The 22054-nt window shown below is 46.8% G+C and overlaps 1 protein-coding gene across 1 annotated transcript in view; it reads right to left on the bottom strand.

The window, feature by feature from the left end:
• Positions 1-17061, bottom strand: part of LOC128639758 (beta-microseminoprotein) — a 50183-nt gene extending 33122 nt beyond the window's left edge. The window contains exons 1-2 of the mRNA XM_053691884.1: positions 16885-17061; positions 1126-1222 (exon numbers count right to left, since the gene is read on the bottom strand). Coding sequence (XP_053547859.1) covers positions 1126-1222; positions 16885-17046 — 259 coding nt within the window. The 5' untranslated portion in view covers positions 17047-17061. The remainder of the gene's footprint in view (positions 1-1125; positions 1223-16884) is intronic.
• Between the last annotated feature and the right edge of the window lie 4993 nt (positions 17062-22054).

Raw genomic sequence — 22054 nt, 5'->3', positions numbered from 1 at the left:
AGAATCCCTGTATATAGTGTAATTATGTAATGACTAATAGGAATCCTTGTACATAGTGTAATGATGTAATGACCAATAGGAATCCCTGTATATAGCGTAATGATGTAATGACCAATAGGAATCCCTGTATATAGTGTAATGATGTAATGACTAATAGCAATAGGAATCCCTGTATATAGTGTAATGATGTAATGACCAATAGGAATCCCTGTATATAGTGTAATGATGTAATGACCAATATGAATCCCTGTACACAGTGTAATGATGTAATGACCAATAGGAATCCCTGTATATAGCGTAATGATGTAATGACCAATAGGAATCCCTGTATATAGTGTAATGATATAATGACCAATAGCAATAGGAATGCCTGTATATAGTGTAATGATGTAATGACCAATAGGAATCCCTGTACATAGTGTAATGATGTAACAACCAATAGTAATCCCTGTATATAGTGTAATGATGTAATGACCAACAGGGATCCCTGTATATTGTGTAATGATGTAACAACCAATAGAAATCCCTGTATATAGTATAATGATGTAATGACCAACAGGGATCCCTGTATATAGTGTAATGATGTAACAACCAATAGGAATCCCTGTATATAGTGTAATTATGTAATGACCAACTGGGATCCCTGTATATAGTGTAATGATCTATTTACCAGTGGGCGCCACTATTATAATCTAATGATGTAATGACAAATGAGAGTTACTTACTTACAGACTTCTTATAACATATTTAATTAAGTGCAGCAACACTTTTGCAATATACTTTTGTTAATAATTGTGTGAGTTGTCCTGTAATTTAACTCTGAAAAATGTGCTCTTTTTTCACTACAGTAGAGAGGTAAATATGATTTCCAGAGCCCAGAAATATTTCCCTGTAACATGCCATGTTTGCTTGGTCGTACAGGAGTTAATAGCTGTGAAATGGAATGTAAGATAAACAATTTTCAATGGATTTGTTCCTGGACTACAGAACAATGCAAATTAGTTTAACAGTATGCCAGTTCACATTCTCTCCATACAATTATATATGTAAACTGCCATTTTGTTCACAAACAAATTTAAACATCTTTAATTACATTTTACTTGATTATTTCCCCCCCTGACTTACCCTCAGGGCCACCATGAATGGGAAGTGTGCTAAAACAGGCTGCGTCACACACAGTCACTAAGATGCCGATGGCAAAACACATAGACAGAAGGCACTTCTGAAAATCATATATAGAAGACAACAGGAACAGATTACAGGAGGGCCGGCATGTTTATTTGCAGGCTGTTCCGTCTAGAATGGGAAACGCTATAACCTGCCCCTACAGAGTTCTGTGGTTTCCCACAAAACCTACACAACATAAACCCACTGTCATTACTTTTATTCCCAAAAATGGTCACTATTGTTTTTTATGAAAATGTTTAGATAAAGGGTCATATTTATACTGTGAAATTGTGAGGGATCCAGCAGGAGAGGTGAAGGGCAGACACAGGGAGAGAGCAAAATACACTGGGGGGGGGGAGCAGACACAGGGAGAGAGCAAAAGACACTGGGAGGGGAGCAGACACAGGGAGTGAGCAAAAGACACTGGGAGGGGAGCAGACACAGGGAGAGAGCAAAAGACACTGGGAGGGGAGCAGACACAGGGAAAGGAGCAGACACAGGGAGAGAGAAGACACTGGGAGGGGAGCAGACACAGGGAGAGAGCAAAAGACACTGGGAGGGGAGCAGACACAGGGAAAGGAGCAGACACAGGGAGAGAGAAGACACTGGGAGGGGAGCAGACACAGGGAAAGGAGCAGACACAGGGAGAGAGAAGAAGACACTGGGAGAGGAGCAGACACAGGGAGAGAGCAAAAGACACTGGGAGGGGAGCAGACACAGGGAGAGAGAAGAAGACGCTGGGAGGGGAGCAGACACAGGGAGAGAGAAGAAGACACTGGGAGGGGAGCAGACACAGGGAGAGAGAAGAAGATACTGGGAGGCGAGCAGACACAGGGAGAGAGCAAAAGACACTGGGAGGGGAGCAGACACTGGGAGAGAGAAGAAGACACTGGGAGGGGAGCAGACAATGGGAGAGAGAAGAAGACACTGGAAGAGAAGCAGACACAGGGATAGAGAAGAAGACACTGGGAGAGAGGAGCAGACACAGGGAGAGAGCAAAAGACACTGGGAGGGGAGCAGACACAGGGAGAGAGAAGAAGACACTGGGAGGGGAGCAGACACTGGGAGAGAGAAGAAGACACTGGAAGAGAAGCAGACACAGGGAAAGGAGCAGACACAGGGAGAGAGAAGAAGACACTGGGAGGGGAGCGGACACAGGGAGGGGAGCAGACACAGGGGAAGGAGCAGACACAGGGAGAAAGAATAAGATACTGAGAGGGGAGCAGACACTGGGAGGGGAGCAGACACAGGGAGAGAGCAAAAGACACTGGGAGGGGAGAAGACACTGGGATAGAGAAGAAGACACTGGGAGGGGAGCAGACACTGGGAGATAGAATAATACACTGGGAGGGGAGCAGACACTGGGAGAGAGAAGAAGACACTGGGAGAGAGGAGCAGACACAGGGAGAGAGCAAAAGACACTGGGAGGGGAGCAGGCACTGGGATAGAGAAGAAGACACTGGGAGGGGAGCAGACACTGGGAGAGAGAATAAGACACTGGGAGGGGAGCAGACACAGGGAGAGAGAATAAGACACTGGGAGGGGAGCAGGCACTGGGAGGGGAGCAGACACAGGGAGAGAGAATAAGACACTGGGAGGGGAGCAGACACTGGGAGGGGAGCAGACACAGGGAGAGAGAATAAAACACTGGAAGGGGAGCAGACACTGGGAGGGGAGCAGACACAGGGAGAGAGCAAAAGACACTGGGAGGGGAGCAGACACAGGGAGAGGAGCAGACACAGGGAGAGAGAAGAAGACACAGGGAGAGAGGGACAGACACAGGGAGAGAGAAGAAGACACTGGGAGGGGAGCAGACACAGGGAGAGAGCAAAAGACACTGGGAGGGGAGCAGACACTGGGATAGAGAAGAAGACACTGGGAGGGGAGCAGACACAGGGAGAGAGAAGAAGACACTGGGAGAGAGGAGCAGACACAGGGAGAGAGCAAAAGACACTGGGAGGGGAGCAGACACTGGGATAGAGAAGAAGACACTGGGAGGGGAGCAGACACTGGGATAGAGAAGAAGACACTGGGAGAGAGGAGCAGACACAGTGAGAGAGCAAAAGACACTGGGAGGGGAGCAGGCACTGGGATAGAGAAGAAGACACTGGGAGGGGAGCAGACACTGGGAGAGAGAATAAGACACTGGGAGGGGAGCAGACACAGGGAGAGAGAATAAGACACTGGGAGGGGAGCAGACACTGGGAGGGGAGCAGACACAGGGAGAGAGAATAAGACACTGGGAGGGGAGCAGACACTGGGAGAGAGAATAAGACACTGGAAGGGGATCAGACACTGGGGGTGGGGAGCAGACACAGGGAGAGGAGCAGACACAGGGAGAGAGAAGAAGACACAGGGAGAGAGGGGCAGACACAGGGAGAGAGAAGTAGACACTGGGAGGGGAGCAGATACAGGGAGAGAGCAAAAGACACTGGGAGGGGAGCAGACACTGGGATAGAGAAGAAGACACTGGGAGGGGAGCAGACACAGGGAGAGAGAAGAAGACACTGGGAGAGAGGAGCAGACACAGGGAGAGAGCAAAAGACACTGGGAGGGGAGCAGACACTGGGATAGAGAAGAAGACACTGGGAGGGGAGCAGACACTGGGATAGAGAAGAAGACACTGGGAGAGAGGAGCAGACACAGGGATAGAGAAGAAGACACTTGGAGGGGAGCAGACACAGGGAGAGAGGAGAAGACACAGGGAGAATGTAGCAGACACTGGGAGAGGAGCAGACACAGGGAGAGAGGAGCAGACACAGGGAGAGAGGAGCAGACACGGAGAGAGGAGAAGACACAGGGGGAGAGGAGCAGACACAGGGAGAGAGGCGCAGACACAGGGAGAGAGGAGCAGACACAGGGAGAGAAGAGCAGACATGGGGAGAGAGGAGCAGACACAGGGAGAGAGGAGCAGACACATGGAGATAGGAGCAGACACAGGGAGAGAGGAGCAGACACAGGGAGAGAGGAGCAGACACAGGGAGAAAGGAGCAGACACAGGGAGAGAGGAGCAGATAGAGAGAGAGGAGCAGACACAGGGAGAGAGGAGCAGACACAGGGAGAGAAGAGCAGACACTTGGGGGGTCGATCCGATAAAAATCGTCGCCCGCAAAAGCTGGCGACGCCAATATTTGCGCGGGTTTGGTATCCTATATACGGCGTAACCTAGAAGTTACGCGCGTATATTTCTGCCGTCGCCCGTAGTTTTTTGGGCCATAGGCAGGTATACCAAACCCGCGCAGTTTGGTATCCAATATACAGCGTAAGGACTTACGTGGCGAAAATGGAGAAATCTTACTCCATTTTCACCTCGCCACAAAAAGCAGCCGTAAGAAGCCTTACTCTGACTATTGGAGCCCCGTAACTCCCTAAACTGGCTGCTAAATAAACCTAACACCTAACGCATGCGCAATGTCTATCTCCCTGTCAACCGAGATCTGCTAAATAAAACCTAACACCTAACGCATGCGCAATGTCTATCTCCCTGTCAACCGTGATCTGCTAAATAAAACCTAACACCTAACGCATGCACAATGTCTATCTCCCTGTCAACCGTGATCTGCTAAATGAAACCTAACACCTAACGCATGCGCAATGTCTATCTCCCTGTCAACCGCGATCCCCCGCCGCAATCCCTAATAAAGTATTTAACCCCTAAACCGCCGCCATCTACATAAACTAACCCCCTACTGTGAGACCCTAAAACCGCCGCCATCTACATAAACTAACCCCCTACTGTGAGACCCTAAAACCGCCACCATCTAACTGATCTATCCCCTAATGTGAACCCCTAAAACCGCCACCATCTAACTGATCTATCCCCTAATGTGAACCCCTTACACCGCCGCCATCTATATTAAAATTATTAACCCCTAATTTAATCTACCTACCCCGCCGCCAGCTATATTATCTATATTAACCCTAATTATATTATAGTTAATATAGTTATTACATTATATATATTAACTATATTAACCCTAATTATATTAGGGTTAATATAGTTAATATAGTTACTATAGTATTTATATAAACTATATTAACTCTATCTAACCCTAACACCCCTAAATAAATTCTTATTAAATAAATCTAATTCATATTATAAACTAAAATATTCCTATTTAAATCTAAATACTTACCTATAAAATAAACTCTAAGATAGCTACAATGTAATTAATAATTACATTGTAGCTATGTTAGGGTTTATATTTATTTTACAGGTAAATTGTTAATTATTTTAACTAGGTATAATAGCTATTAAATAGTTATTAACTATTTAATAGCTACCTAGTGAAAATAATTACCCAATTACCTGTAAAATAAATCCTAACCTGAGTTACAAATACACCTACACTATCAATAAATTAAATAAACTACAAATATCTATCTAAAAATACAATTAAATAAACTAAACTAAATTACAAAAAACAAACAAACACTAAATTACAAAAAATAAAAAAAAGATTACAAGATTTTTAAGCTAATTACACCTATTCTAAGCCCCCTAATAAAATAATAAAGCCCCCCAAAATAAAAAAAATTCCCTACCCTATTCTAAATTAAAAAAAGTTCAAAGCTCTTTTACTTTACCAGCCCTTAAAAGGACCTTTTGTGGGGGCATGCCCCCAAAAAAACTGCTCTTTTGCCTGAAAAAAAAAACACAATACCACCCCCCAACATTACAACCCACCACCCACATGCCCCTAATCTAACCCAAACCCCCCTTAAATAAACCTAACACTACCCCCCTGAAGATCTCCCTACCTTGTATTCACCCAGCCGGGCCGAACTCCTCATCCGATCCGGGCGATGTCTTCCAGCAAGCGGCAGTGAAGTCTTCTTCCATCCGGGCGATGTCTTCAAGCAAGCGGCAGAGAGTCTTCTTCCATCGGCGATGTCTTCAAGCAAATCGGCATCTTCAATCTTCTTTCTTCGCTCCTCCGCCGCGGAGCATCCATCCGGCACGACGACTTCCCGACGAATGAGGTTCCTTTAAATGACGTCATCCAAGATGGCGTGCGTCGAATTGCGATTGGCTGATAGGATTGTATCAGCCAATCGGAATTAAGGTAGAAAAATGTGATTGGCTGATTGAATCAGCCAATCAGATTCAAGTTCAATCCGATTGGCTGATTGGTTCAGCCAATCGGATTGAACTTGAATCTGATTGGCTGATTCAATCAGCCAATCAGATTTTTCTACCTTAATTCCGATTGGCTGATAGAATCCTCTCAGCCAATCGGAATTCGACGGACGCCATCTTGGATGACGTCATTTAAAGGAACCTCATTCGTCGGGAAGTCATCATGCCGGATGGATGCTCCGCGGCGGAGGAGCGAAGAAAGAAGATTGAAGATGCCGATTTGCTTGAAGACATCGCCGATGGAAGAAGACTCTCTGCCGCTTGCTCTTGAAGGCATCGCCCGGATGGAAGAAGACTTCACTGCCGCTTGCTGGAAGACATCGCCCGGATCGGATGAGGAGTTCGGCCCGGCTGGGTGAATACAAGGTAGGGAGATCTTCAGGGGGGTAGTGTTAGGTTTATTTAAGGGGGGTTTGGGTTAGATTAGGGGTATGTGGGTGGTGGGTTGTAATGTTGGGGGGTGGTATTGTGTTTTTTTTTCAGGCAAAAGAGCAGTTTTCTTTGGGGCATGCCCCCACAAAAGGCCCTTTTAAGGGCTGGTAAGGTAAAAGAGCTTTGAACTTTTTTAATTTAGAATAGGGTAGGGAATTTTTTTATTTTGGGGGGTTTATTATTTTATTAGGGGGCTTAGAATAGGTGTAATTAGCTTAAAAATCTTGTAATCTTTTTTTTATTTTTTGTAATTTAGTGTTTGTTTTTTTTTGTAATTTAGTTTAGTTTATTTAATTGTATTTTTAGATAGATATTTGTAGTTTATTTAATTTATTGATAGTGTAGGTGTATTTGTAACTTAGGTTAGGATTTATTTTACAGGTAATTGGGTAATTATTTTAACTAGGTAGCTATTAAATAGTTAATAACTATTTAATAGCTATTATACCTAGTTAAAATAATTAACAATTTACCTGTAAAATAAATATAAACCCTAACATAGCTATAATGTAATTATTAATTATATTGTAGCTATCTTAGGGTTTATTTTATAGGTAAGTATTTAGATTTAAATAGGAATATTTTAATTAATAATATTAATATTAGATTTATTTTAATAAGAGTTTAGTTAGGGATGTTAGAGTTAGATAGGGTTGTTATACTTAATATATATATATGTATATATATATATATGTATATATATATATATATATATATATTATAATAACGATATTAACTATATTAACCCTAATATAATTAGGGTTAATATAGTTAATATATATAATATAATAATTATATTAACTATATTAACCCTAATATAATTAGGGTTAATATAGCTGGCGGCGGTGTAGGGGGATTAGATTAGGGGTTAATAATTTTAAAATAGATAGCGGCAGGGTAGGGGCTCACTTTAGGGGGTTATAGATTTAATATAGCTGGCGGCGGTTTAAGGGTTAATAACTTTATTAGGTTGTGGCGGGGTTTGGGAGCGGCGGTTTAGAGGTTAATACATATTTTATTGTTAGGATAGTGAGGGGGGATAGCGGATAGAGGGTTAGACGTGTCAGCCTATGTTAGGGAGGCGTGTTAGACAGTGCGGGTGATTTAGACTTTAGTCAGGTTTTGTAGGCGCCGGCAGTTTCTAACGTGCCGTAAGTCACTGGCGACGCCAGAAATTTGTACTTGCGCAGATTTCTGGACATCGCTGGTTTATCCGACTTACGGCACTTTAGCATCTGACGGCGCAGTATATGGGATAGCTCGAGTTGCGAGCTGAAACTGCGGGCGACGCGGGTTCCCTCACTTGCGCCGCAAACTACGCCGTTTATCGGATTGCGCCCAGGGAGAGAGGAGCAGACACAGGGAGAGAGGAGCAGACACAGGGAGAGAGAGACAAAGACACTGGGAGGGGAGCAGACACTGGGAGAGGAGCAGATACAGGGAGAGAGAAGAAGACACTTGGAGGGGAGCAGATATGGGGAGAGAGGAGCAGACACAGGGAGAACGTAGCAGACACTGGGAGAGGAGGAGACATGGGGAGAGAGGAGCAGACACAGGGAGAACATAGCAGACACTGGGAGAGGAGGAGACACGGGAGAGAGGAGCAGACACTGAAAGAGTGGTGCAGACACGGGGAGAGAGGAGCAGACACAGGGAGAGAGGAGCAAACACAGGGAGAGAGGGGAAGACATAGGGAGAGAGGCGCAGACACAGGGAGAGGAGCAGACACAGGGACAGAGGACACATGGAGAGAGAAGCAGACACAGGAAGAGAGGAGCAAACACAGGGAGAGAGGAGCAGACACAGGTAGAGAGGGGAAGACATAGGGAGAGAGGCTCAGACACAGAGACAGAGGACACATGGAGAGAGAGAAGCAGACACGGAGAGAGGAGCAGACACAGGGAGAGAGGAGCAGACACAGGGAGAGAGGAGCAGACACAGGGAGAGAGGGGAAGACATAGGGAGAGAGGAGCAGACACAGGGAGAGAGGAGCAGACACAGAAAGATAGGAGCAGACACAGGGAGAGAGGAGCAGACACAGGGAGAGAGGAAGGGAGAGAGGAGCAGACACAGGGATATAGGAGCAGACACAGCGAGAGAGGAACAGACACAGGGACAGAGGAGCAGACACAGAGAGAGAGGAGCAGACACAGGGAGAGAGGAGCAGACACAGGGAGAGAGGGGAGAAGACACAGGGAGAGGAGCAGACACAGGGAGAGAGGAGCAGATACATGGAGAGAGGAGCAGACACAGGGAGAGAGGAGAGAAGACACAGGGAGAGAGGGGAGAAGACACAGGGAGAGAGAAGCAAACACAGGGAGAGAGGAGCAGACACAGGGAGAGAGGGGAGAAGACACAGGGAGAGAGGGGAAAAGACACAGGGAGAGAGAAGCAGACACAGGGAGAGAGCAGCAGACACAGGGAGAGAGGATCAGACGCAGGGAGAGAGAGGCAGACATGGGGAGAGTGGAGCAGACACGGGGAGAGAGGAGAAGACACAGGGAGAGAGGAGCAGACACAGGGAGAGAGGAGCAGACACAGGGACAGAGGAGCAGACACAGGGAGAGAGGGGCAGACACAGGGAGAGAGGAGCAGACACAGGGAGAGAGGAGCAGACACAGGGAGAGAGGGGAGAAGACACAGGGAGAGAGAAACAGACACAGGGAGAGAGGAGCAGACACAGGGAGAGAGGAGCAGACACAGGGACAGAGGAGCAGACACAGGGAGAGAGGGGCAGACACAGGGAGAGAGGTGCAGACACAGGGAGAGAGGAGCAGACACAGGGAGAGAGGGGAGAAGACACAGGGAGAGAGAAACAGACACAGGGAGAGAGGAGCAGACACAGGGAGAGAGGAGCAGACACAAGGAGAGAGGAGCAGACAAAAGGAGAGAGGGGAGAAGACACAGGGAGAGAGGGGAGAAGACACAGGGAGAGAGGAGCAGACACATGGAGAGAGGATCAGACACAGGGAGAGAGGAGCAGACACAGGGAGAGAGGGGAGAAGACACAGGGGGAGAGAGGAGAAGACACAGGGAGACAGAAGCAGACACAGGGAGAGAGAAGCAGACACAGGGAGAGAGGAGCAGACACAGGTAGAGAGAGGGGCAGACACAGGAAGGGAGGATCAGACACAGGGAGAGAGCGGCAGACACAGGGAGAGAGGGGCAGACACAGGAAGAGAGAAGCAGACACAGGGAGAGAGGAGCAGACACAGGGAGAGAGGGGCAGACACAAGGAGAGAGGGGCAGACACAGGGAGAGAGGGGCAGACACAGGGAGAGAGGATCAGACACAGGGAGAGAGGGGCAGACACAGGAAGAGAGAAGCAGACACAGGGAGAGAGGAGCAGACACAGGGAGAGAGGGGCAGACACAAGGAGAGAGGATCAGACACAGGGAGAGAGGAGCAGACACAGGAAGAGAGAAGCAGACACAGGGAGAGAGGAGCAGACACAGGGAGAGAGGGGCAGACACAAGGAGAGAGGGGCAGACACAGGGAGAGAGGGGCAGACACAGGGAGAGAGGAGCAGAGGAGCAGACACAGGGAGAGAGGAGCAGACACAGGGAGATAGGAGCAGACGCAGGGAGAGAGGGGCAGACACAGAGAGAGAGGAGCAGACACGGGGAGAGAGGAGCAGACACAGGGAGATAGGAGCAGACACAGGGAGAGAGGATCAGACACAGGGAGAGAGGAGCAGACACAGGTAGAGAGGAGCAGACACAGGGAGAGAGGAGCAGACACAGGGAGAGAGGAGCAGACACAGGGAGAGAGGCGCAGACACAGGGAGAGAGGAGCAGACACAGGGAGAGAGGGGAGAAGACACAGGGAGAGAGGGGAGAAGACACAGGGAGAGAGGATCAGACACAGGGAGAGAGGATCAGACACAGGGAGAGAGGAGCAGACACAGGGAGAGAGGAGCAGACACAGGGAGAGAGGAGCAGACACAGGGAGAGAGGGGAGAAGACACAGGGGGAGAGAGGAGAAGACACAGGGAGACAGAAGCAGACACAGGGAGAGAGGAGCAGACACAGGGAGAGAGGAACAGACACAGGGAGAGAGTGGCAGACACAGGGAGAGAGGGGCAGACACAGGGAGAGAGGGGCAGACACAGGGAGAGAGGAGCAGACACAAGGAGAGAGGAGCAGACACAGGGAGAGAGGGACATACATAGGGAGAAAGGAGCAGACACATGGAGAGAGGAGCAGACACAGGGAGATAGGAGCAGACGCAGGGAGAGAGGGGCAGACACAGTGAGAGAGGAGCAGAGGAGCAGACACAGGGAGAGAGAAGCAGACACAGGGAAAGAGGAGCAGACACAGGGAGAGAGGGGCAGACACAGGGAGAGAGGAGCAGACACAGGGAGAGAGGAGCAGACACAGGGAGAGAGGAGCAGACACAGGGAGAGAGGGTAGAAGACACAGGGAGAGGAGCAGACACAGGGAGAGAGGAGCAGATACATGGAGAGAGGAGCAGACACAGGGAGAGAGGGGAGAAGACACAGGGAGAGAGGGGAGAAGACACAGGGAGAGAGAAGCAGACACAGGGAGAGTGGAGCAGACACAGGGAGAGAGGGGAGAAGACACAGGGAGAGAGAAGCAGACACAGGGAGAGAGGAGCAGACACAGGGAGAGAGGATCAGACACAGGGAGAGAGGGGCAGACATGGGGAGAGTGGAGCAGACACGGGGAGAGAGGCGCAGACACAGGGAGAGAGGGGAGAAGACACAGGGAGAGAGGAGCAGACACAGGGAGAGAGGAGCAGACACAGGGAGAGAGGGGCAGACACAGGGAGAGAGGAGCAGACACAGGGAGAGAGGCGCAGACACAGGGAGAGAGGAGCAGACACAGGGAGATAGGAGCAGACGCAGGGAGAGAGGGGCAGACACAGAGAGAGAGGAGCAGAGGAGCAGACACGGGGAGAGAGGAGCAGACACAGGGAGAGAGGAGCAGACACAGGGAGAGGATCAGACACAGGGAGAGAGGAGCAGACACAGGGAGAGAGGAGCAGACACAGGGAGAGAGGGGCAGACACAGGGAGAGAGGAGCAGACACAGGGAGAGAGGCGCAGACACAGGGAGAGAGGGGAGAAGACACAGGGAGAGAGGGGAGAAGACACAGGGAGAGAGGGGAGAAGACACAGGGAGAGAGGAGCAGACACAGGGAGAGAGGAGCAGACACAGGGAGAGAGGATCAGACACAGGGAGAGAGGAGCAGACACAGGGAGAGAGGAGCAGACACAGGGAGAGAGGGGCAGACACAGGGAGAGAGGAGCAGACACAGGGAGAGAGGCGCAGACACAGGGAGAGAGGAGCAGACACAGGGAGAGAGGGGAGAAGACACAGGGAGAGAGGGGAGAAGACACAGGGAGAGAGGAGCAGACACAGGGAGAGAGGAGCAGACACAGGGAGAGAGGAGCAGACACAGGGAGAGAGGAGCAGACACAGGGAGAGAGGGGAGAAGACACAGGGGGAGAGAGGAGAAGACACAGGGAGACAGAAGCAGACACAGGGAGAGAGGAGCAGACACAGCAGTGGCGTCACTAGGGTTGGTGTCACCCGGTGCGGTAAGTCATGGTGTCACCCCCCCCCCCCAGAAAGCAGACACACACAAAAACACAGGCAAACACACATACAAACACTCAGACACACTTAAAAACATACTCAGATGCACACACAAACACTCGGAAACACACTCAGACACACACACAAAAACACACACACAAAAACACTGAAACACACAAAAACTCAGACACACACATACAAAATATGTAAACTGCACTGCATTAATTAGGAAGCTCATGCCTAGAGCTGCTCCCTGGCTCAGCAGAACATCAAATGAAAGATAAACAGAGCACTCTAAAATAAATCACTGAAGAAAAAGGTTTAGGCACGCAAACTATGAAAATTCTGCTCTCTGACTCTGTTCCAAGTCTGTCAGTGCACAGCCCTGAGCCGCATGTCACTGAGCAGTGAGCACAGATAGGCAGGCAGGTTTAGGCTAGCAGCGCAACTTTGCAAGCCCCACGGCACACCCACAACATTCATAGTGAAATTGGGCAGGGGAGGAGCAAAGTACAAACAAGCAAAAGCAGCCGGGAAAACTATTTGCTGAAATTGCAGCACTGGCTCAAGGGGCAAAAAAATTGTGTGTCTACAACTTCCCCAGTCCCACTAATGTTCACAAATGCCAGCCTCTAATAAAATAATCTATGCATCTCAACATTGTATTTCTTTGAATTTCAATAAAATTTAAAAAAAAAAAAAAAAAAAAAAAAAAATTTTTTTTTTTTGGTGTCACCCCCTGGAGGGTGTCACCCGGGTGCGGCCCGCCCCCCCCGCCCCCCCCCCCCCCCCCCCGCCCCCCCTAGTGACGCCACTGAGACACAGGGAGAGAGGATCAGATACAGGGAGAGAGGGGCAGACACAGGGAGAGAGGGGCAGACACAGGGAGAGAGGGGCAGACACAGGGAAAGAGGATCAGACACAGGGAGAGAGGAGCAGACACAGGGAGAGAGGAGTAGACACAGGGAGAGAGGAGCAGACACAGGGAGAGAGGCGCAGACACAGGGAGAGAGGGGAGAAGACACAGGGAGAGAGGGGAGAAGACACAGGGAGAGAGAAACAGACACAGGGAGAGAGGAGGAGACACATGGAGAGAGGAGCAGACACAGGGAGATAGGAGCAGACGCAGGGAGAGAGGGGCAGACACAGAGAGAGAGGAGCAGAGGAGCAGACACAGGGAGAGAGGAGCAGACACAGGGAGATAGGAGCAGACGCAGGGAGAGAGGGGCAGACACAGAGAGAGAGGAGCAGAGGGGCAGACACGGGGAGAGAGGAGCAGACACAGGGAGAGAGGAGCAGACACAGGGAAAGAGGATCAGACACAGGGAGAGAGGAGCAGACACAGGGAGAGAGGAGCAGACACAGGGAGAGAGGGGCAGACACAGGGAGAGAGGAGCAGACACAGGGAGAGAGGCGCAGACACAGGGAGAGAGGAGCAGACACAGGGAGATAGGAGCAGACGCAGGGAGAGAGGGGCAGACACAGAGAGAGAAGAGCAGAGGAGCAGACACAGGGAGAGAGGAGCAGACACAGGGAGATAGGAGCAGACGCAGGGAGAGAGGGGCAGACACAGAGAGAGAGGAGCAGAGGAGCAGACACGGGGAGAGAGGAGCAGACACAGGGAGAGAGGATCAGACACAGGGAGAGAGGAGCAGACACAGGGAGAGAGGGGCAGACACAGGGAGAGAGGAGCAGACACAGGGAGAGAGGCGCAGACACAGGGAGAGAGGAGCAGACACAGGGAGAGAGGGGAGAAAGACACAGGGAGAGAGGGGGAGAGACACAGGGAGAGAGAGGAGCAGACACAGGGAGAGAGGAGCAGACACAGGGAGAGAGGCGCAGACACAGGGAGAGAGGAGCAGACACAGGGAGAGAGGGGAGAAGACACAGGGAGAGAGGAGCAGACACAGGGAGAGAGGAGCAGACACAGGGAGAGAGGCGCAGACACAGGGAGAGAGGAGCAGACACAGGGAGAGAGGGGAGAAGACACAGGGAGAGAGGGGAGAAGACACAGGGAGAGAGGAGCAGACACAGGGAGAGAGGAGCAGACACAGGGAGAGAGGAGCAGACACAGGGAGAGAGGAGCAGACACAGGGAGAGAGGAGCAGACACAGGGAGAGAGGGGAGAAGACACAGAGGGAGAGAGGAGCAGACACAGGGAGAGAGGAGCAGACACAGGGAGAGAGGGGCAGACACGGAGAGAGAGGGGCAGACACAGGGAGAGAGGGGCAGACACAGGGAGAGAGGGGCAGACACAGGGAAAGAGGATCAGACACAGGGAGAGAGGAGCAGACACAGGGAGAGAGAAGCAGACACAGGGAGAGAGGAGCAGACACAGGGAGAGAGGAGCAGACACAAGGAGAGAGGAGCAGACGCAGGGAGAGAGGGGAGAAGACACAGGGAGAGAGGGGAGAAGACACAGGGAGAGAGGAGCAGACACATGGAGAGAGGATCAGACACAGGGAGAGAGGAGCAGACACAGGGAGAGAGGAGCAGACACAGGGAGAGAGGGGAGAAGACACAGGGGGAGAGAGGAGAAGACACAGGGAGACAGAAGCAGACACAGGGAGAGAGGAGCAGACACAGGGAGAGAGGAGCAGACACAGGGAGAGAGGGGCAGAGACAGGGAGAGAGGGGCAGAGACAGGGAGAGAGGGGCAGACACAGGGAGAGAGGGGCAGACACAGGGAGAGAGGGGCAGACACAGGGAGAGAGGATCAGACACAGGGAGAGAGGGGCAGACACAGGAAGAGAGAAGCAGACACAGGGAGAGAGGAGCAGACACAGGGAGAAAGGGGCAGACACAAGGAGAGAGGATCAGACACAGGGAGAGAGGAGCAGACACAGGGAGAGAGGAGCAGACACAGGGAGAGAGGAGCAGACACAGGGAGAGAGGGGCAGAGACAGGGAGAGAGGGGCAGAGACAGGGAGAGAGGGGAAGACACAGGGAGAGAGGGGCAGACACAGGGAGAGAGGGGCAGACACAGGGAGAGAGGATCAGACACAGGGAGAGAGGGGCAGACACAGGAAGTGAGAAGCAGACACAGGGAGAGAGGAGCAGACACAGGGAGAAAGGGGCAGACACAAGGGGAGAGGATCAGACACAGGGAGAGAGGAGCAGACACAGGGAGAGAGGAGCAGACACAGGGAGAGAGGAGCAGACACAGGGAGAGAGGGGCAGACACGGAGAGAGAGGGGCAAACACAGGGAGAGAGGAGCAGACACAGGGAGAGAGGAGCAGACACAGGGAGAGAGGAGCAGACACAGGGAGAGAGGAGCAGATAGAGAGAGAGGAGCAGACACAGGGAGAGAGGGGCAGGAACAGGGAGAGAGGAGCAGACACAGGGAGAGAGGAGCAGACACAGGGAGAGAAGAGCAGACACAGGGAGAGAGGAGCAGACACAGGGAGAGAGGGGCAGACACAGGGAGAGAGGAGCAGACACAGGGAGAGAGGAGCAGATAGAGAGAGAGAGAGAGGAGCAGACACAGGGAGAGAGGAGCAGACACAGGGAGAGAGTGGCAGACACAGGGAGAGAGGAGCAGACACAGGGAGAGAGGAGCAGACACAGGGAGAGAGGGGCCGACACAGGGAGAGAGGGGCAGACACAGGGAGAGAGGAGCAGACACAGGGAGAGAGGAGCAGACACAGGGAGAGAGGATCAGACACAGGGAGAGAGGGGCAGACACAGGGAGAGAGGATCAGACACAGGGAGAGAGGGGCAGACACAGGGAGAGAGGGGCAGACACAGGGAGAGAGGATCAGACACAGGGAGAGAGGGGCAGACACAGGGAGAGAGGGGCAGACACAGGGAGAGAGGGGCAGACACAGGGAGAGAGGAGCAGACACAGGGAGAGAGGAGCAGACACAGGGAGAGAGGAGCAGACACAGGGAGAGAGGATCAGACACAGGGAGAGAGGAGCAGACACAGGGAGAGAGGGGCAGACACAGGGAGAGAGGAGCAGACACAGGGAGAGAGGAGCAGACACAGGGAGAGAGGAGCAGATAGAGAGAGAGGAGCAGACACAGGGAGAGAGGGGCAGGAACAGGGAGAGAGGAGCAGACACAGGGAGAGAGGAGCAGACACAGGGAGAGAAGAGCAGACACAGGGAGAGAGGAGCAGACACAGGGAGAGAGGGGCAGACACAGGGAGAGAGGAGCAGACACAGGGAGAGAGGAGCAGATAGAGAGAGAGAGAGAGAGAGAGAGGAGCAGACACAGGGAGAGAGGAGCAGACACAGGGAGAGAGTGGCAGACACAGGGAGAGAGGAGCAGACACAGGGAGAGAGGAGCAGATAGAGAGAGAGAGGAGCAGACACAGGGAGAGAGGAGCAGACACAGGGAGAGAGGGGCAGACACAGGGAGAGAGGGGCAGACACAGGGAGAGAGGAGCAGACACAGGGAGAGAGGAGCAGACACAGGGAGAGAGGAGCAGACACAGGGACAACAGATCTACTGATCCATTACAGGTCACCTTTCAGCAATGTGCTCAGCATGTCCCTTATCAAATATATCACATTTAGCTAAAGCACAACTAAGGAAGCTTCACAAGAAACATAAACAAACTGAGCAGAAAACTTAAACTCACCATCGTAGGACGTCTGACTCCTCTATTGACCCAACAAGACACTGTTGGATTTATAGTGAGTCTGTTGTGCAACAGGACAGTAACATCACCCCTGCACCGCCTCCTTGTTCTAGCAGATAACGTGTTGTTTGTTGTCTTCTGCAGCCCCAGAGCATCTGCCATAGCATTTCATACCTGCACTAAAGGGACATTATCCTCAACATTAAATCCCCAGAACACGTCTTATTTATATTAGTACTGATATACAATGTGCAGTTATTTTGTTCCTGTAATTTCTCTCTGCACATTGTCTGTGTTGCACTCCCTCCAGAGAGGCTGCCAGCTTCCTGCATGCTATGCATCTTGTCATTTCTCCGACTTAACTACATTCTACATAGTGATTGCTTACATCAGTGCAGTAGCACAATTTACAGCTAGTATCTGATTGGTCACAAAGGTGATATGGTAAACATTTGTGAGTGTGCTTGAGTAGTTTATTACTGGATCTGCACATTCTAAATGCTTATAAAACAGTTCTTTTTATTCAAATTGCTGATTTACACTTCCTCTTGAGCTTTTTGCGCTCGTCGGGTTGTGCTCCCATTACAAGTTGAAGGTAAACTGTTTTCACACTCGCTCTAACCCGATGAGCGCAAAAAGCTGGTGCGCATTCATATACTGTATTTCCCCATAGAAGTCAATGGAGAACAAAAGTTGTAAAAACACCCCACTCTCGTGCAAACCTAATTGCATATTCTTATTTGCACTAACTTGACATGAAAATATGATTATTTCACAATCCAATGTTCTTTACATAGCAGAATATGTTCTATTTATATATATGTATCTCTCTGTTATAGTCCTTTTGACACCTTAGACCTCCTATCTTTGTGCCTTTATAAGTCTTGTGTGCAATATTTTTTTATATATTTTATTAGATGGTGTTATTATGAGTGTAACTGTACTGTGTAATGTATATTTATTAGACAGTGTTATTATGTGTGTAACTGTACTGTGTAATGTATATTTATTAGATGGTGTTATTATGTGTGTAACTGTTCTGTGTAATGTATTTTTATTACATAGTGGTATTATGTGTGTAACTGTACTGTGTAATGTATATTTATTAGATAGTGTTATTATGAGTGTAACTGTACTGTGTAATGTATATTTATTACACAGTGTCATTATGAGTGTAACTGTACTGTGTAATGTATATTTATTAGATAGTGTTATTATGAGTGTAACTGTACTGTGTAATGTATATTTATTAGATAGTGTTATTATGAGTGTAACTGTACTGTGTAATGTATATTTATTACATAATGTTATTATGAGTGTAACTGTACTGTGTAATGTATATTTATTACATAATGTTATTATGAGTGTAACTGTACTGTGTAATGTATATTTATTAGATGGTGTTATTATGAGTGTAACTGTACTGTATAATGTATATTTATTACACAGTGTTATTATGAGTTTAACTGTACTGTGTAATGTATATTTATTAGAGTGTTATTATGTGTGTAACTGTACTGTGTAATGTATATTTATTAAACAGTGTTGTTATGAGTTTAACTGTACTATGTAATGTATATTTATTAGACAGTGTTATTATGAGTTTAACTGTACTATGTAATGTATATTTATTACACAGTGTTATTATGAGTTTAACTGTACTGTGTAATGTATATTTATTACACAGTGTTATTATGAGTGTAACTGTACTGTGTAATGTATATTTATTAGATAGTGTTAGTATAAGTGTAACTGCACTGTGTAATGTATATTTATTAGATAGTGTTATTATGAGTGTAACTGTACTGTGTAATGTATTTTTATTAGATAGTGTTATTATGAGTGTAACTGTACTATGTAATGTATATTTATTAGACAGTGTTATTATGAGTGTAACTGTACTGTGTAATGTATATTTATTAGATAGTGTTATTATGAGTGTAACTGTACTGTGTAATGTATTTTTATTAGAGTGTTATTATGAGTGTAACTGTACTGTGTAATGTATATTTATTAAACAGTGTTATTATGTGTGTAACTGTACTGTGTAATGTATATTTATTAGACAGTGTTAATATGAGTGTAACTGCACTGTGTAATGTATATTTATTAGACAGTGTTAATATGAGTGTAACTGTACTGTGTAATGTATTTTTTTAAGACATGGTTAATATGAGTGTAACTGTACTGTGTAATTTATATTTATTAGACAGTGTCAATATGAGTGTAACTGTACTGTGTAATGTATGTTTATTAGACAATGTTAAAATGAGTGTAACTGTACTGTGTAATGTTTTGTTGTTAGATAGTGTTAATATGAGTATAACTGTACTGTGTAATGTATATTTATTAGACAGTGTTAATATGAGTATAACTGTACTGTGTAATGTATATTTATTAGACGGTGTTAATATGAGTGTAACTGTATTTTGTAATATATATTTAATAGATGGTGTTATTATGAGTGTAACTGTAATGTATAGTGTATATTTATTATATAGTGTTATGAGTTTAACTGTACTGTGTAATGTATATTTATTAGTATTATTATGAGTGTAACTGTACTGTGTAATGTATATTAATTAGACAGTGTTATTATGAGTGTAACTGTACTGTGTAATGTATTATTATTATTATTATTATTCTTTATTTATAAAGCGCCAACAGATTCCGCAGCGCTGTCCATGGGTACAAAGATAAAAGTACAGTACAATACAATATAGAAGACACCAAAGTTTAACAAAACAAATACAGGGGGAATTGAGGGCTCTGTTCCCGTGGGAACTTACAATCTAGATGGTAGGAGGGTGAGAAACAGGAGGTGGGGACTGCAAAGGTGAGAATGATGTTAGTGTGGAGTTAGATGGGGCAGCAGTTAGGCAGGTAGAATTAATTTTTTACTGATTTAGAGATAGGCTTCCATGAAAAGAAAGGTCTTTAGGGAGCGTTTAAAGGAGGAAAGGTTAGGGGAAAGTCTAACAGCTCTGGGAAGTGCATTCCAGATGGTTGGTGCTGCACGAGAGAAGTCCTGTAGCCTGGCATGGGAGGAGGAGATGGTAGAAGATGCAAGGAGCAGGTCATTGTTGGATCTTAGGGGGCGGGCTGGAGTATATTTCTTGATGAGTGAGGACAGGTAGGGGGGGGGCTACGTTGGTAAGGGCTTTGTAGGTCAGGATGAGAATTTTGAATTTAATTCTGCTGTGGATGGGTAGCCAGTGAAGGGACTCGCAGAGAGGTGCAGCAGATACAGAGCGTCGGGAGAGGTGGATTAGCCTAGCAGAGGCATTTAGGATGGATTGAAGAGGGGAGAGGCGGGAGAGAGGGAGGCCAGTTAGTAGGTTATTACAGTAGTCAAGTCGGGAGATTACCAGGGAGTGGATTAGCTGTTTAGTAGTTTCAGCACTCAGAAATGGACGGATTTTGGAGATATTGCGTAGATGGTTGCGACAGGAGGAAGAGAGCAATTGGATGTGGGGAATGAAGGACAGATTGGAGTCAAGTGTAACTCCTAGGACACGGACTTGGGGTGATGGGGAGATAGTGGTATCACCAACAGTGATTGAAAAGTTAGGAACCGGGGTAGAATTAGAGGGGGGGATTAGAAGGAGCTCAGTCTTGGACATATAGTTATTAGATGGTGTTATTATGTGTGTAACTGTACTGTGTAATGTATATTTATTAGACGGTGTTATTATGTGTGTAACTGTACTGTGTAATGTATATTTATTAGACGGTGTTATTATGTGTGTAACTGTACTGTGTAATGTATATTTATTAGACAGTGTTATTATGTGTGTAACTGTACTGTGTAATGTATATTTATTAGACGGTGTTATTATGTGTGTAACTGTACTGTGTAATGTATATTTATTAGACTGTGTTATTATGAGTGTAACTGTACTGTGTAATGTATATTTATTAGATGGTGTTATTATGTGTGTAACTGTACTGTGTAATGTATATTTATTAGACTGTGTTATTATGAGTGTAACTGTACTGTGTAATGTATATTTATTAGATGTGTTATTATGAGTGTAACTGTACTGTGTAATGTATAGTTATTAGATAGTGTTATTATGTGTGTAACTGTACTGTGTAATGTATGTTTATTAGACAATGTTATTATGAGTGTAACTGTACTGTGTAATGTATAGTTATTAGATGGTGTTATTATGTGTGTAACTGTACTGTGTAATGTATTTTTATTACATAGTGGTATTATGTGTGTAACTGTACTGTGTAATGTATGTTTATTAGACAGTGTTATGAGTGTAACTGTACTCTGTAATGTATATTTATTAGATGGTGTTATTTTGTGTGTAACTGTACTGTGTAATGTATATTTATTAGATGGTGTTATTATGTGTGTAACTGTACTGTGTAATGTATATTTATTAGATAGTGTTATTATGAGTGTAACTGTACTGTGTAATGTATATTTATTAGACGTGTTATGAGTGTAACTGTACTGTGTAATGTATGTTTTTTAGTCTGTGTTATTATGAGTTTAACTGTACTGTGTAATGTATATTTATTAGACGTATTATTATGAGTGTAACTGTACTGTGTAATGTATATTTATTAGACGGTGTTATTATGTGTTTAACTGTACTGTGTAATGTATATTTATTAGACGGTGTTATTATGATTGTAACTGTACTGTGTAATATATATTTATTAGACGGTGTTATTATGTGTGTAACTGTACTGTGTAATGTATATTTATTAAACGGTTTTATTATGTGTGTAACTGTACTGTGTAATGTATATTTATTAGACAGTGTTATAATGTGTGTAACTGTACTGTGTAATGTATATTTATTAGACAGTGTTATTATGTGTGTAACTTTACTGTGTAATGTATATTTATTAGACTGTGTTATTATGAGTGTAACTGTACTGTGTAATGTATTTTTATTAGATGGCGTTATTATGAGTGTAACTGTACTGTGTAATGTATATTAATTAGACAGTGTTATTATGAGTGTAACTGTACTGTGTAATGTATATTTATTAAATAATGTTATTATGTGTGTAACTGTACTGTGTAATGTATGTATTAGATAATGTTATTATGAGTGTAACTGTACTCTGTAATGTATAGTTATTAGATGGTGTTATTATGTGTGTAACTGTACTGTGTAATGTATATTTATTAGATGGTGTTATT

This window comes from Bombina bombina, chromosome 9, assembly GCF_027579735.1.
Source record: "Bombina bombina isolate aBomBom1 chromosome 9, aBomBom1.pri, whole genome shotgun sequence".
NCBI classification, from domain to species: Eukaryota; Metazoa; Chordata; class Amphibia; order Anura; family Bombinatoridae; genus Bombina; species Bombina bombina.
This window is presented reverse-complemented; position numbering and strand designations above follow the sequence as displayed.